This window comes from Lissotriton vulgaris, chromosome 10, assembly GCF_964263255.1.
Source record: "Lissotriton vulgaris chromosome 10, aLisVul1.2, whole genome shotgun sequence".
NCBI classification, from domain to species: Eukaryota; Metazoa; Chordata; class Amphibia; order Caudata; family Salamandridae; genus Lissotriton; species Lissotriton vulgaris.
The window spans coordinates 1,121,645,194-1,121,658,981 of record NC_141698.1 but is presented as its reverse complement, the minus strand read 5'-3'; the positions used below and the strand labels follow the sequence as shown (position 1 = coordinate 1,121,658,981).

Sequence of the window (13,788 nt, the reverse complement as noted above, 5' to 3'; positions counted from 1 at the left end):
CACGCCCATTATGGCCGTTTTAGCTGCATTTTCCTGCCGCTAAAACAGCAATAATTTTAACGAGGTTCTTGCTAATATGCCCCCCAATGCTCTGTGGAGCTGGTATGGCCATGACCGCCATCTTGAATCTGGTGCGGATAGTCGCTGGTCACAGGGAGAGGTCAGGCAGTTATATGGGCGGCTATAGGAGAAATGCCGCCTGTCCTCATGCGGTGCCCAGAGTTCTTGCTGTTGGACATTAGAATTAGACCTCTGCTGCAGCTCTGGACGTCAGCTCAGCCGCTGCTGCACTGTGATGAAAGGACATGTCTTCATGCTCAGTGCACCCCCGGCTGACAGAGCATCACTGGTACCAAAAAGGGACTGTAAATTTGCAAGAGACATATTGCATTTGTGTGAAAATTCCATATCATATGTCCATGAACGCAGAGTTTTAAGACTTGAAAGTAGAAAATGGTACCCCCTGGTTCTGGGCGATGTGTCTTTGGTGTACTAGATCTGTGAGCTGATGGCAGAGTGCTTCATATGTCCAGGAATTAAATAAATCCCTGGTTTGTAAGCTTTTCATGATGGTAGTGACTTCTTTAACACCTACGCCAATGGCACTTTGACCTGAAATACACATTTGCTGTGTTTTACTTGTATGATTTTCGTGATGTGACCAGTTACATTATTACATTTTTCCTGGGTAGGGACGGAGACCCCTTCAACGCATTCCACCCCTCTCTGTGGCATCTGATAGCGCAACCACAGAAACTCCCGAAGATCTTGTTCCCTTTCGTAGGTTCTGTTCTAGAGCAGACTTCTCCAATGAGGAGCTCAGGAGCTACTGGTAACTCTCCAGCTCCCTGTGAGTATCTCTCCTGTGCGAATAACAGACTACTATTTGGGGACCTTTTGCTTGTTTGACTTATGATATGTACATTAAAACTGGATATTGAAGATAGAAATTTGCTAATTTTCAGAACTCAGAAGCTGATGTTTTGGAGAAAAAATGCAGAATGACCCAAATATATTTGAAGCTGATTTTTGAGTGATAAATCATGGGGGGAGGGGGCTAATTTCCAATATTATTAATTACATGCCAGAACAGTGCAGCTGTTGCTGGCATGTGTTAACGACGTAGAGGAATTGCAAATTGCACAGGCCCTTGTTCATTACTGCTAGCAACCCTGCTGAATGCACCAAGGTGATCACCGCTGGTAATCTTGCATATGTTGGCTCCGATGTGGTCAATATCACAGCACTAATATTATTAGTAACCCACGATGATTTTCATTGAACGTAAGTAGCTCTTATTACACAAAAGGTTGGAGACCCCTGTTCTAGTGAGTTTCAAATCCCGCCTCCCCAACGGAGCAAACCAGCTCATAAGCTTCATAACTGCTCCCGTTCTATTCAGAATGCAGACACAACCATTGTGAAATTATTTCGGTTTTATGGAAGAAAACATTTTCCAAAAATGCGTCTGCTTCCTCACGAGACAGAAAAATCAGGCAAAAATGTAAAGGGGCGGGTGGAGTGAAAGTAACTGGTAAGAGAAAGGAAAGCAGCTAAAAAGAAATGGAAGAATAAGATATGCATGACATGACGAAATGTGTTATTTGATGTATAAAAAGGACATTTAGGATAAGAAACAAAAACAAGCGTTGGCAAAGACTGTGGGTCTGGCTTTAATGTGCGAACACAGGTAAACATGGGTAGTCACACATGCTGTCTACAAGTGTTGCATCCACAAGTGCTTTTTATCACATTAAAGCCGGTCTTATTGAGCTTGTCAACACTGGGAACATGTAGAAACAATCATTGGCATAGCCAATAAGTCTCGCCATTGGGGAACAAAATGACAACTTACCTGCAGTTTACTTTAAAGGATTAAATATTGCTACGCCTTGCAGCCAAATGTTTACTTTAGACCAACATTTCCTTTTATTATTTACAACATTTGTTTCCAACAGCAATGCAGCGTTCCTGAAGCAATGGGGAATAGAGGTCGGTGATGGTGGAGCGGAATAAATGGGGGCGGGGGATGGGGGGTTGGTAGGGGGCGGAGTTCACATAGAAGAAACATGAGGGAGGGTGTGGGGATTAACGTGAAAGCAACATAGGGGGGGGTGGTGGGTGTAGGCGGTGGAGTGAAGCACAAGGAGGAGCACTACAGGATGGTGGCCAGGCGACAGAGAGCAACACGGGAGAGATTTACATTAGGGAAGAAAAAAAAACTTCCTAAATAATATTATCATCTCCTATTCATGTTTACGGTACTTACAACAACCAACGTCCCTTCAACCTATCTCTAGGAAATGTGTTTTTAGAGCACTCACCGGCACTTCATAACACGATTTCCGCCCAATCCTCACAAAATCGACTCAGAAGTGTCACTTTTGGGGTACTCACAAAATGGCACTGGAGCCATCTGTTATCAATATAAACATTTGCGCATTCCTGTGCGCCGCTCCTTAAGTGTATTCACTGTCAGGAACATTGCAGACAGCCCCGGTAGCGTGTGTGCACGGGCCAGTGGGACACCCAACCCCAGACCTTCGGCTCTTTCTGCCTTGCAATACTGACTCAGTCACCAATGCACTATCCATACAAGTTACCGCCACATCACGGACTACAGCGGGAAGAGACGAGGAGACGAACCGAGCTGACACCGGCCCAGCTCAGACGAGCTGCATGCAAGGTGTCAGTCAACTACAGGAAGTCCCCTGAAGCTGAGACGGGTCTGGGGGAGCGCTGGGGTGCAGCCTGGAGAGAGACACACCGGCACGCTGCAAAAACAACACAAAGCAACCGGGGAAGTGAAACCGACTGAACTTCAGAGGAGTAAATTAGATTGCATCACGCTGGATAAAGCAACGAACACACAAGCAGGAGGAAACAATAAACAAGGGCAAACGAGGCCGCAAAAGTGAAAGCTACCATACCAATTTTCCCCAGAGTGACGAGTAGCCAACGCGAACGCCCTAATTAAGAACAGATGGCGGCTGGGGTGAGAGCTGAAGGAACAAGTGCGGTAAACGTGCTCGTAATCGCGGTCCTAGACTGTGGGCGGATATATTTCATGGGAAAGGTGGGACATGCACCCGCCTTTGCCCAATTACGTGCTGTCTTCGCACGCAAAGGCCAATAGAAAAAACAAAACAAAACAAAAACACACGCACGAGCGTGTGAAAAGTCTGGAGCGATTCTAAGAGGTTGTTTTGCCTCGAGCAGCGCATGCGCGCTGTGCTAGGCTCGAGCTAAAAAGGATTGCTTTATGTACAGAATCCATATAGGAGATAAAGCATTGAATGTGACTGGTAGCATAACAATGAAGTGTATTTTTCTGATGGAAAAAAGTCCTTCATGTATTTACTCAGTAGCACGAGGTGAGCGAATAAAACTTCTCTGCGTGGAGCCGAATCCCTCAATGTATATTTTAAAGAATTGGTAGCAATAGGTTTTTCAGACACGTGGTCGGCGAAGCAAGGCGTATCTACAGTGACCAAAACCAAGGGATGCCAAAAACTCCCAAATTCTTTCAGCAGATGTGCCTCATGCTACGCAGAAGACCCATGACTGTGGAATCAGCACATACAGGGCAATCTTTTTAGTAGCTGTAATATGGCCCCGTTGACTGACGTTTTTGCTCCAACAACGAGAAGCAAATCCAGAAAGTTTTTATTGATCGGCTTCTCACCGTCACATTCAGTTCCTTTCTGATGCAAGTCTTAGTTGGGATCCTGATATTCCTACACTAGCCGTGGGAACCGAACCACGCACAACACTTGGATGGATTTCATTTTAAGAGTCTTCTCTTTCACATCATAGAGCAGAATACAAAAGTTGTAAGGACCAGATTTACTAGCATTTCACGCAACGCAGCGCAGCAATTAAAGTTGGTGCGCTATGTTGCATGAAAGACAAAGGGAGGAGCACTGTGCCATGTTTTTAAAGATACAGTGCAGTTCTGTTCTCTCGTAGTGATGGAGCACTTGTGACTGCCTAGCGCCAATGCAGGCACTCTTGTGTCATGGCGCAAGGGTGCCTGTTTGTGGTCATGATGGTTGTTGTGCAGGAAGGAGTACCTTCCTGCACAAAACACAGCCTTTGAATCTATTTCCTCTTTGTGTGTGCTGCAGAATGCCTGGGGTGCAGGCGGCGCTGGGCATTCCCACTCTGCTAACTGCTGTGCTTATGTGGTGCTTTTATGTTGTTTGTCATGCTCTGCACTGCTTCATAATGGGTGTGGGAACCAGTTTTATGTTTGTTCTGCCTCGTGATGCTGTGGGTCATCTATTCCTGCCCGGGATTGGAGGACTTTTTTCTCATGTGCATCCTGAAGGGCTTGGATCTGGGGTGTTCTGCCCTACAAGGAGCAATGGGGTCTCCTCATTGAGTGACAGCTGACTGCACCACCCTTTGACCTGGGGTGTGGGGGTTGACTTGGGTTTTCCTCCATGCTACCTGCTCGACTTGTGACTTGTGGGATGTTTGCCTCGTTCGTGTTCCCTGTGGTGGGTTGTGTTGAGTTGGGTGCGTGCATCTTGGTGTGGATGGGTGCGGATCGGCTTGTGGTCTCCACTCTCTCCCTGGTCGGGTTGGTTTGTGTGAGGTTACTCTTGGTGTCCTATAGTGGTTATGTTTGGGGATGTCTCTTCCCTTCACTGATGTGGGGTTGATGCTGCATCTTGCTTGGGTTTTGGCCCACCTCCATCCTGTGCTTTTGGGAGTGATCTGCCCTACTCCCAGTCTCTCTCTCTGTGGCTCCTGTAAGGAGTTCTCCTTTTAAGTGTTAGATGGCTCCTATGCCTTTTTCTTGAGTTCCCTCTTCCTCTTGATCACCTATAGATCTCCCCTTCTTGGATTTGTAGTGTGCAGCAGCTGGCAATGTGGTCCTCTGTGCCACTTCCTGCCCCTCTGGCTGGGTTTTGTGTTGCTTTCCCTGTGTGGGAGATTTGCAGCACTGTGATCACAAGGGTTTATCTTGGGGTTCTCTGGTGAAGCTTCTCTTTTTTTAGTTGACTTTGCACCCATTCTGCTTATTTATCATGCGGTTTTATTATGGGCTGTCCCAGGCTCTTCTTGTTGAGACTTGACCTCTTGACATTATCTGTGGGTTTTGTGTGCCCGGTTGGGGACCATCACCTTGCTCCCTGGTGTCCTGAACGGTCTTGGGTTCCCCTTGCAAGGTTTCCTGCTCTGGTTTTCCTGGCGCTTGTGGCCTTGTTCAGGGGGTTGCAGCCTTCTTGTATGATCATGTTTTAAAGGGCACTGTGTGGTTCTTGGTTGTGGGTTTGTGCCTGATCCTTCTCTTTGGTCTCTGCTGGCCTGTGGGCGTGTGTCTGCATTCTTAGAATTGAGTGTCCGTTGTTAGTTGCTTGCTGCACTTGTGGATTGTGCCTTTGCCTGTTGGTCTTGAAGTTTGGATTTTTGACCCTGTGGGTGCAGTGGCTGCTTCACTTGTCTTGCTGCCCTCACTTCTTAGCCCATTGCTGTTTTCCTTTGTGTGCGTGGGGTGATGTGGGCCGCCTTACACTGGCCTTTTTCCTCTTGCTTCTTCTATGTTGGGTGTCTTTCAAAAGAAATATGTGGCTCTGGGTTGCCCCTCATCTGAGGCATGAGCCCTTGATAGGCTGCCCCCTGCTCCTGGGGTTTGTCGGGTTGTGTCCTCTTTTGTGGTCTTACCCATCCACGTCTGCAGGTCTGTCTGCTCTGGTGGCTCTCTGGGGTTGGTGGCCTCTTCTGTGGTCCTACCCATCCATGTCTGTAGGTCTGTCTGCTCTGGTGGCTCTCTTGGGTCTGTGGGGTTGGTGTCCTATTTTAGGATTCTACCCATCCATGTCTGTAGGTCTGTCTGCTCTGGTGGCTCTCTGGGGTTTGAGGTGTTTGTGTCCTTTTCTGTGGTTCTAACCGTCCATGTCTGCAGGTCTGTCTGTTCTGGTGGCGCTCTGGGGTTTTACATTTTGCTGCTGCCTGTTGGACCTTCAATCTCAGGCCCTGGATACTCTACAAGTGTTTCTTCTGTTTCTTACACACAATTCAGTCTCCTAAAACATTTGCCTCTCATCACAAGTGCAACTCAGCAGGTGTTATGGGCAATGATCCAGTTTTAGATCTTTTGTAAGAATGAATTTATGCTTCACACAATCTTATCCACTTGTCAGCTTTGAAGTCCATGCTGCGCTACCAAAGGTGCACCCTTAAAAGATTTTTAAAGCTGACCTTCCCAGCTGTGCCTCAACAAGGCATGTTGATATTTGGCTGGCTACAGAGTGTATTCATGTGGGGTGGATGACACCGTACAGACGTTACCAACAGAACTCAGAATTGTTTTATCTAAACTGTATTGCTCTGCTCATAATGCGTAGGGTATGGATAACGCAAGTTGCCTCCTTTGGTTCATAATGGCTTCATAAGGTAAAATGTTTACAGACACTGAAAACCACCACTTAAGTTGTAATCTAACTCTCCAATTGCAAGGCAATTGTTACGATATGTCCAATATAAATTAGCGCTGTATACTACCACCATGGTGCTTTACTTTAATTCTTCCTCTGTCTGGGTGTGAATATATATATATATATATTTTTTTTCTCTAGCAGCCTTTGGTGGAGACAACATTTTTTTTTAGATTCATATTAATCCTTAAAAGATTCTGGTGGGGCTTAATAAATTAATCCCAGATTGTTTGTCTGCAACACTTTGATGCTGTTATTGTTCCAAGAAATATATGCGCGTTCCTATGTTTAAAGCTATGTTGATTAATTGTGAATTTGATGGCTTTGAACAGCCATTATTCCCAAGAAACTAATTATATGCACATGTGATGAACAAAGTCATTACTTCTCCACGAGAGAGCTGAAACGAGAGGGCTGGCGGCGCAGGGCAGCTGGCACTACTTCCCACACTACATGTAAGTGAGAGGGAAAGAAGGAGATGCCGTGTGAAGCTCATATTGAGGACGGAGACATCACTGGCTGGAGAGAGCTACCCTGCTCATTAACACTGAGGTGAGAACAGAGGGAGAGGCTTCGGACCCTGCGCCCCAATTATTTTTGCACTTGGATAGATTCTGGCTGGGCAAATATGTATTGACTTTTAATATAACGTCCAAAGTAGGCTATCAGTTGATGGATATTAATTGAGAAATCATGGGAGCACAACACCTCAGCAGCACAGGTTCAATCTCCATTGGATGTACAAGAGTCTGATCTGCCTGGACTGACCTGTTCACTGATACCTGAGATGGTGGCTCCACTGTGGAGATGTTCTCTGTAGAAAGCCTAACGTGTGATCCCTATCAAGTGTCTTGCCTTCCAAGAGTCCTTAGTAAGTGTTACCAGTTCATAATCCAAAAGGGTCGCAGCTAAGGCTGATGGGTGCCTGACCCTAACATGGCCGCCAGTTGTGACTTTTTCCCCCCAGCTGAAATCTTCCTTACATAATCCTACCAGTACTGTACCTCACCTCAAGATGGTGTCTGGAATTCATTCGGACCATGGTCCCCCCTCCCCCCCCCTCCCCAACAAATTTTACAATCTCTGAGTACTCCTGATCCCCATCCTGACAGTGGAGTCCGAGCACTATGTCTGACGCCCGGTGGAGCTGCTCTGGTCACCTATTTAGGAGATCGGCCTTGGTTCATCCCCTGACTATCACCTACTTAGCCGGACTTTGGGCACATTTTTTTCTCCCCATCTCCCTGTCTCGCCCACCTCCCGCTCATCATATTTCTGTAACTCTGCTTTTCCCTTGTCTCCTATCTATCTATCTATCTGTTCCCATGTAGCACTCTTTCTTTCTTTGTCTTACTTCCTTTGCTCCTATCCCCTCCCACCTGAATCTTTCCCCTTGCCCGCTACACCGCCTAGCCCCCTGTCCTTTTTTGCCCTTTGACAAAGCATTCCTCCTCCCCTTTATGGGGAAAGATCCAATATGTATACTCTGGAGTCTCAGTGAACCCTCTGAGAGAGTCCATAGCGCCTAGGGAGCCACTCACAGTTGAGGTATGGTATGGCATCCCTTGCCAAAGCACTCCCTCTACCCTTTTTGGAGAAAGATCCAATATTTACACTCTGGAGTCTCAGCGATCCCGCTGAGAGAGTCCACTACGCCAAGAGAGCCTCTCACAGCTGAGGTATGGTCTGGCACCCCTTGCTAAAGCACTCCCTCTCCCCTTTTTGGGGAAGGATCCAGTATGTAGGCCTTGGAGTCTCAGAGACTCCTCTGAGAGAGTCCACTGCGCCTAGGGAGCCCCTTGCAACAGAGATGAGGAAATGATACCACTCCCCCTGAGATCACAGTTTACTGGACTTTGGACGCAGCTCTGACTCGTCTACCGGTTTGTGTCCCCGTCACCCTCCCCCTCCTCTTTCCATGCTGTGTCTCTCACCCTCCCCTCCTCTTTCCCTCCTCCATTCTCTGTCTACTACCCCTGATCTAACCCCCCCCTGAATCTCTCCCCTGCTTTTTCCCTTACATATATGTCCTTTTGGTTTGTCGCAATCTTGTCACTATGCTACCAGGCTCCAATAACTGTATAACCTTTGTAACTATGTAACCTGCAATTATGGTCTGATACTCATATAAAGCGCTCTGATACCTCCGGGTCTAGCCAGCGCTATATAAAACCTTTAAAATAAATAAAAATAAATACATAAATCCGCATGTGAGTAGAAAACAAGTGAAGCTCTCCAGTAAGAAACACTGTAAATAAAGGTAAACACATCACTTCAATATCCGATGACTTGCGGGGCTGAGCTGCAGTGCTATATGAGGGGGGAATAACCTAGAATAATGGAGCTGTCAAAGCCAACAGCCAATGCTAGAACGAATCCACTGCATTCATGAAAATTCCCAAACTGGAGGGCACCAGCCAGATGGAACAGGACTGACAAATTTCCATTTAGGGGAAAAATTATTAGAGAATCCCAGTTCCACTGAGTCCCTAAAATGTAAGGAATTGTAAGATGATTGTATTTACAATGGAGTAAGAGGGTAAAGGATAAAAGGATTTGCTGTAGGTTTTTTGATGTCTAATATGACTTTCAAAGGAAGGAGAAAAAGGAACCTGAAAATGAAGGAGTAGAAGAAGATGGCCACAAAGGAAAGAGAGCACAAGGTAAGAACACAAACGACAAGAGGCAGAAGAGAAAGGGCGATGGGGAAAGGAAGTGCAAAGTAAAGCATGTGGGTGGTGTTGGAAGAAGAGCTTTACCGGGCTAGCAGGGGGTGGTGGGGGAATGTCAAGAAAAAGATGGAGAGAGAAAGGAAGGTAGGGATTGGGCAACTCCAGCAAAAAAAAGAATGACAAATTGGATAGCTGTTAAAGTGATGGGATTGGAGAAACAATGGTTTAAAGAGCTGAAGAGGATAAGGTGAGGGGGTAGGAAAACAAAATATCTGCAAGAACTTGGTGAGGGGGCGCAAGGAATAAAGCAAATCACCAAGGCTTTGACAACTTGGTAGACACTATTCAATTAAAAAGATAATGACAACTGGGTAAATGAAAACAGATTATAGGAATCTGTTTCTACAAGTTTGTTTTCTATCAAATTCGCATACACCTGCCCGAATTCTTCTAAAATATTACCACATATCCAAAAAAGAAGTGGGGATTTCCTTAGATTTAACCCGGCACTTGCCAAACCTCAGATCTGCAATCTTCTCTAATAGGTATTAACCTTGTATAAGAAAACGCGGCATCCTTTGCGGAGTCCACGTGGAGCTAAGATTTCAAATAAGAAGCTTTAGATGTCTGCGGCTTGGATGCAGTAGGTACTCTGCGCCGCACTGTCGCGGAATGTACTCACTTCATTTATAGAACTTGATTTCAGTGTCCACGCAGTCATAGAAGAGGTCCACAAATTCCGACGGATCGAGGGGTTCGGGAGTGGTCAGGATGTCCTCCATGGCTTCCAGGCCCTGCTTCTCTAGGGCCAGCATGGTTCTTAGCAGCTCCTCACCCTCCTCCTGCAAGAAGAGCATAGTCGTCCAGGGTCCAGAGCTCGTTACTAACAAGACATCGCAGCAAACTTAGGGGCATTTTTATCAAAGGATTGTGTCACATTAGTGCAAGAGTGAAGCAAATCTTAAGTTAGATTTATCAAGCTACGCAAGGCCACCTTGCATGACCATGTGTGGCTTGAGTTACGCAAGGCAGTGCAAATTGCTGTGTTACGTTACTCTGCCCCAGGGAGGCGGTCCATGGGTGGAGTGTGTGTGTTCCCATGCACCACCCATGGGTGGAGTGTGTGTGTTCCCGTGCACCACCCAATGGGTGGAGTGTGTGTGTTCCCATGCACCACCCATGGGTGGAGTGTGTGTGTTCCCGTGCACCACCCATGGGTGGAGTGTGTGTGTTCCCGTGCACCACCCATGGGTGGAGTGTGTGTGTTCCTGTGCACCACCCATGGGTGGAGTGTGTGTTCCCGTGCACCACCCATGGGTGGAGTGTGTGTGTTCCCATGCACCACCCATGGGTGGAGTGTGTGTGTTCCCATGCACCACCCATGGGTGGAGTGTGTTTGTTCCCATGCACCGCCCATGGGTGGAGTGTGTGTGTTCCGGTGCACCACCCATGGGTGGAGTTTGTGTGTTCCCATGCACCACCCATGGGTGGAGTGTGTGTGTTCCCATGCACCACCCATGGGTGGAGTGTGTTTGTTCCCATGCACCACCCATGGGTGGTGTGTTTGTTCCGGTGCACCACCCATGGGTGGAGTGTGTGTGTTCCCATGCACCACCCATGGGTGGAGTGTGTGTGTTCCCATGCACCACCCATGGGTGGATTGTGTGTGTTCCCATGCACCACCCATGGGTGGAGTGTGTGTGTTCCCATGCACCACCCATGGGTGGAGTGTGTGTGTTCCCATGCACCACCCATGGGTGGAGTGTGTGTGTTCCCATGCACCACCCATGGGTGGATTGTGTGTGTTCCCATGCACCACCCATGGGTGGAGTGTGTGTGTTCCCATGCACCACCCATGGGTGGAGTGTGTTTGTTCCCATGCACCGCCCATGGGGGGAGTGTGTGTGTTCCGGTGCACCACCCATGGGTGGAGTTTGTGTGTTCCCATGCACCACCCATGGGTGGAGTGTGTGTGTTCCCATGCACCACCCATGGGTGGAGTGTGTTTGTTCCCATGCACCACCCATGGGTGGATTGTGTTTGTTCCAGTGCACCACCCATGGGTGGAGGGTGTGTGTTCCCATGCACCACCCATGGGTGGAGTGTGTGTGTTCCCATGCACCACCCATGGGTGGATTGTGTGTGTTCCCATGCACCACCCATGGGTGGAGTGTGTTTGTTCCCATGCACCACCCATGGGTGGAGTGTGTGTGTTCCCGTGCACCACCCATGGGTGGAGTGTGTGTGTTCCCATGCACCACCCATGGGTGGATTGTGTGTGTTCCCATGCACCACCCATGGGTGGAGTGTGTTTGTTCCCATGCACCACCCATGGGTGGAGTGTGTGTGTTCCCATGCACCACCCATGGGTGGAGTGTGTGTGTTCCTGTGCACCACGCAATGGGTGGAGTGTGTGTGTTCCCATGCACCACCCATGGGTGGAGTGTGTGTGTTCCCGTGCACCACCCATGGGTGGAGTGTGTTTGTTCCCATGCACCGCCCATGGGTGGAGTGTGTGTGTTCCGGTGCACCACCCATGGGTGGAGTGTGTGTGTGTTCCCATGCACCACCCATGGGTGGAGTGTGTGTTTTCCCCATGCACCACCCATGGGTGGAGTGTGTGTGTTCCCATGCACCACCCATGGGTGGAGTGTGTGTGTTCCCATGCACCACCCATGGGTGGATTGTGTGTGTTCCCATGCACCACCCATGGGTGGAGTGTGTTTGTTCCCATGCACCATCCATGGGTGGAGTGCGTGTGTTCCCGTGCACCACCCATGGGTGGAGTGTGTGTGTTCCCATGCACCACCCATGGGTGGAGTGCGTGTGTTCCCGTGCACCACCCATGGGTGGAGTGTGTGTGTTCCCATGCACCACCCATGGGTGGAGTGCGTGTGTTCCCGTGCACCACCCATGGGTGGAGTGTGTGTGTTCCCATGCACCACCCATGGGTGGAGTGTGTGTGTTCCTGTGCACCACCCATGGGTGGATTGTGTGTGTTCCCATGCACCACCCATGGGTGGAGTGTGTGTGTTCCTGTGCACCACCCATGGGTGGATTGTGTGTGTTCCCGTGCACCACCCATGGGTGGAGTGCGTGTGTTCCCGTGCACCACCCATGGGTGGAGTGTGTGTGTTCCCATGCACCACCCATGGGTGGAGTGTGTGTGTTCCTGTGCACCACCCATGGGTGGATTGTGTGTGTTCCCGTGCACCACCCATGGGTGGAGTGCGTGTGTTCCCGTGCACCACCCATGGGTGGAGTGTGTGTGTTCCCATGCACCACCCATGGGTGGAGTGTGTGTGTTCCTGTGCACCACCCATGGGTGGATTGTGTGTGTTCCCGTGCACCACCCATGGCTTTTTGGTGCATTCCTAGAGTTAATAACTCTAATTGCCCCGTCCTTCTGGAATGCCCTCCCTTTAGGCCTAAGACTAGCCTCCCCCCACACCCATTTTAGGTCCCTTCTAAAAACTCATCTGTTTCGTAATGCCCACAATTAACGCTTCCAGCCCCATGGATTGTTTGTTTTCCTTATGCTTTAGCGCCAAGAAACCGCTGGGTGTTAGTTGCGCTCTATAAGTTCTTTTTATATTACATTACATTACATAACAACAGTACAATCCGGTGGTCTGGGAGAGCTACAGATAAAGAAAGAAAAACAGCAGTGATATCTTCTTAACAAGTCATATCCTATTTTGAAGAGTTATCATTACTGGTAGACCTGGGAATGATTCAAAATGCTACGCAGGGGATGCATAACAAGGAGAAATATCTTTATTTTTCTTCTTTATTTCCTCTTTCTCTATGTGATGCATTCTGCAGCACACATAGAAAGAGGAAACTGCCTCATTGGAATGTTTGTGTGCAGGAAGGTGTCCCTTCCTGCCCAAAAACAATCCTGCGTTCGGCACAGGAACCCTTGCATCGTGGTGCACGGTGCCTGCATTGGCATATAGGCCGCACATTGTGCGCAGCGCTGGGAGATGACAGGACCGCATCATATAATGTTAAATACAGCGCATTTCTGCCCTTTCCCCATCCTGCAGCGCAGCAAGATGGCTTTCTGCGCTGCATCAATCAATCAATCAATCAATCAATCATCGCATTTATATAGCGCCTACTCACCCAGAGGGTCTCAAGGCGCTGGGGGAGGGGGTCCGCTGCTGCTCGAACAGCCAGGTCTTGAGTTGCTTCCTGAAGGCGAGGTGGTCCTGGGTCAGGCGGAGGTAGGTGGGGAGGGAGTTCCATGTCTTGGCGGCGAGGTAGGAGAAGGACTCTGATTATTTTGATCATTATGCCCCACAGTGTAAAGGGCTGGACATTGTGCAGCTTTCAGTCTATCTTACCAGGCAGAGGGGCTTTTGTCTCTAGAAATCTGCATGTAACAGTAGGCCTGTTCTGCTGAAAAGAGAACTTAGTGGCTACTGGGGGCGGGAGAAGCCAGAGAGGCTGGAAAGAGGCCATTAGCAAGAAGTGAATAACGCAGCTGAAGTAAACCGTATGGAAAGGGCCAAGACATGCAGAGAATTAGGAAGATATACCAGCAGGTTAATTCTGTATGGGCAGCATCAACCAGATGTTGGCCTAGATATCACTTACTCAGCTCACAGCATAATGCCCTCCACAGGCACCTTCCAGCTGGGAAACCTTTCACAGAAGGGCTGAGT

General features: G+C 48.6%; 1 protein-coding gene across 1 annotated transcript in view; it reads right to left on the bottom strand.

Moving 5' to 3' along the window:
- The window catches only part of SCRN1 (secernin 1), a 147,109-nt gene that overhangs the window by 2,130 nt on the left and 131,191 nt on the right, over nucleotides 1–13,788 (bottom strand). The window contains exon 7 of the mRNA XM_086942202.1: nucleotides 9,801–9,960. Within this exon, the coding sequence (XP_086798328.1) occupies nucleotides 9,802–9,960 (159 nt within the window). The 3' untranslated portion in view covers nucleotide 9,801. The remainder of the gene's footprint in view (nucleotides 1–9,800; nucleotides 9,961–13,788) is intronic.